The 3,365-nt window shown below is 34.9% G+C and overlaps 1 protein-coding gene across 1 annotated transcript; it reads left to right on the top strand.

Annotated features, from left to right (window-relative positions):
- The first annotated feature begins 706 nt into the window (after positions 1-706).
- LOC131037706 (probable (S)-N-methylcoclaurine 3'-hydroxylase isozyme 2) lies at positions 707-2,803 on the top strand. Its single transcript, XM_057969890.2, has 2 exons — positions 707-1,594; positions 2,171-2,803. Exons 1-2 carry the CDS (start codon positions 707-709, stop codon positions 2,801-2,803), a joined length of 1,521 nt encoding a protein of 506 aa, XP_057825873.2.
- Positions 2,804-3,365: the final 562 nt, after the last annotated feature.

Genomic DNA, 3,365 nt, shown 5'->3' with positions numbered 1-3,365 from the left:
CTCCTACTTAACATTGATGAGCTAAAGGGGCTCTATAATGAATGGTTCATAAGCCACAATACTTGTCGAAGGTCTTGCAAATGGGGTAGCAAGCTAAGTGGATTTAATGTTAACGGAAACTTCATGGTTAAGTGTGCTTGAGTTGGAGTAGCACTAGGATGTATGACCTCTCAAGAAGGCCTAATGCTTCACCTTTGTGAGCATTACCTAGATGCAATGAGTGCTAAGTGTTCCATTCATTCTGATGAGAGATGGGTTCCTGTGAACCACTACTCATGAAATATGAGTCAATGAGTTTGACTCAAAAATTATATAATTGAATTCTTATAGCAATATCACAATTTAAAATATCACCACCCATTTATCAATTTCTATATCATTGACTACTGAAATGAATACTAAATACTGCCTCAATTTATCAATTTCTAGAGTATATCGAATAATGTTGTTTATGACAATTCAAATGCATAGCCATTATTCGTTTTATACACAAAATGACAATGGCCGTTACCAAAATATGCGTTTCATGCCAGGGAAGGACATTTTTGCCAGATTTCATGAACGCTGTGCATGTTATCATCGAGATCATTCGAGGAAAATGATTTTTAGGAGGGAGAATGACGTCATTTGACAGATTCCGAGCAGATCTGAAATCCATATTAGTAAACCAAGTCATTGCCTTCCGAGAAGATCTGAAATCCATTCAATGGAAATGCAATGGGTGATTTGGCTTTCTGCACTGGTAAGCAGTGTGCTGACATGTTTCTTATTACATTTAACGGTAAAAAGAAAGAATAAGAGCAAGGCAAATCTTCCTCCTGGACCTCCTGCCTGGCCTATTGTAGGAAACCTTCTTCAACTAGGGAAAAAACCGAATGAATCTCTGTGGGCTCTTTCTCAGCAATACGGCCCGCTCATGACTCTTTCTCTTGGCATGAAAACTGCTGTGGTGGTTTCCTCCCCTGAAATGGCAAAGGAGGTCTTCAAAACCCACGACCAAAACTTTGCAGGCCGGACTCTGATAGAAGCAGCAAAGGTTAATTCTCACCACGAATCATCAATAGTGTTTGCTCAGTATGGAGATTACTGGCGGAAGATGAGGCGCATTGCTACCACAGAGCTCTTCACTCCCACAAGACTCCAAGCGCTGCAACATCTCAGAAGAGATCAAGTCTCTCAGACAATTCGAATGGTCTTCGAGAAGAGAGGAAAGACTCTGAACATTAAACATCTGGTGTTCTACGAGGGTCTCAATCTCATGAGCAACATCATCTTCAGTAAGAACTTGTTCGATCCCACCAATCCAGACTCTGTGGAATTGAGGAACGCTTTTAATGAATCGTTGAGGTTGGCCGGAAAACCTAACCTGGCCGACTTTTATCCGTTTCTGAGATTCCTTGATCCTCAGGGTGTGAGCCGTGATCTGGGCGTCGTATTTAAGCGACTAAACAACTACTTGGATGTATTCATACAAGATCGGCTGGCGGCGAGGAGAAAAGGCGTGGGTCTTCCCAAGGAAAAGGACTTTCTGGACATTCTGCTCGATTCGACTGCCCATGATTTCACTCTAGAGAATATCAGAGCTTTAATTACTGTAAGTGGAGATGTTTTCCTATATCAAATGATTTGATTCTTTGTTACTACAAAACTCTTTTTTACATAAATATTTTGGATCACATTCTATAGTCTTATTAGATTATGTAAATAAACTTGTTTAATCTAATGGTTATCCAAAACAGTGATGAAGAAAAAAGCTTATATGATCAAATTCAAGAATATTCAATCTAAATATATAGAAATAGTTTAAATGAGTACTATTGGCTATCTTGGACATATAGTAAACATAAGATAATTATTTAGTATTTTGTTTCAAAGTGTAAAATTGTTAGTGACTATTTAAAGTTGAATTATTCGATATATAAATAAAGTGCACCTAAACAACCGCATATTTAAATAGGGTTTTTCTCTATTCTTAGATCATAATAAAATAAAAATGAAAGATTTAATCATATTTATGTCTAGACCATATAAGTTTTCAGTTAATAATTGAGACTTTTTTAAAGTTTTATGAATTGGATAGTTGTTCAACACCTTCTTCAACTCCTATGCTTCATTTTCAAAACAATTATGAATTGCATTGTTGACAAGTGATTTCTTTATGATCATGTAGGAACTTTTGACTACTGGTAGTGATACCACTACTACAACAGTAGAATGGGCTATGGTGGAACTCATTGCTAATCCTCATGTAATGAAACAAGCACAAGAAGAATTAGAAGAGATAATTGGTTTGAATCGAAGAGTGGAAGAATCTGACATAGATCATCTACCTTATCTCCATGCTATAGTGAAAGAAGTTTTACGACTACACCCTACACTACCTTTGGCACTACCTCATAGAGCAGATAACTCATGTGAGGTGGCTGGGTATATGATACCCAAGCATACCATGGTGATTGTAAATGTGTGGGCAATTGGAAGAGATCCTAAGATTTGGAAGGAACCTTTAAAATTTATGCCAGAGAGGTTTTTCAGTGGTGAGAATAGTAAAATGACATATAAGGGACAAGATTTTGAGTTGATACCATTTGGAGCTGGAAGAAGAATATGCTTAGGACTTCCTCTGGCTCATCAAATGCTTCATTTTACTATTGCTTCTTTAATCCATTCATTTAATTGGAGCCTTCCAAGAGGGATGAATTATGAGTTAATAGACATGAGTGACACCTTTGGAATGGTATTAAAGAAGGCTATAGAATTACATGCAATCTCCACACCAAGATTACCAAACCATCTCTATTAAAATAATATGTTAGAAATAAGGGTCCCATGATGAGTTTTTGGTTGTGTGAATACTACTTATTAGCTCTTTTACCAAGTTTGATGTACATTTATGTTAAGAGATATTATGAATCCTTAAATAAATATTATGAAAATGTGTAACGTCCCATGCCTATGCGCCTTGTATGCCTATTTGGATTTTCTTTGATACTAACATTATACATTATTAACCTTATATTTTAGTGTTGATGGCCTACTTTCAATAAAAATAAAATATAAAATATAAAAACTAATTAAAGTATTACAAGATATATATTTTGGGAAATTCACTCATAGATCTATAAAAGAGTATTTTTAGATTTCAAAAAAAGTCATTTATAAGAGTAAGAGTTGTTGAAAGATCAATTTTTTTATTTTTTTTATTTCCTTGATAAGATAATCAACCTTATATTTTAGTGTTGATGACCTACTTTCAATAAAAATAAAATATATTGATGATGTTTTGTATAATTGCCATCAACATATTTAATAAATAATAGTTTGTATTTACATGGGATGTATACATAATGACTTATATATTTAAA

Source organism: Cryptomeria japonica, chromosome 6, assembly GCF_030272615.1.
Source record: "Cryptomeria japonica chromosome 6, Sugi_1.0, whole genome shotgun sequence".
NCBI lineage: Eukaryota > Viridiplantae > Streptophyta > Pinopsida > Cupressales > Cupressaceae > Cryptomeria > Cryptomeria japonica.
This window is presented reverse-complemented; position numbering and strand designations above follow the sequence as displayed.

Coding starts and splice junctions, on each gene's coding strand:
- LOC131037706 (XM_057969890.2), top strand. CDS start 707: ATGGAAATGCAATGGGTGATTTGGCTTTCTGCACTGGTAAGCAGTGTG. Junction 1,595..2,170: donor ATATCAGAGCTTTAATTACT/GTAAGTGGAGAT, acceptor ATGATCATGTAG/GAACTTTTGACTACTGGTAG.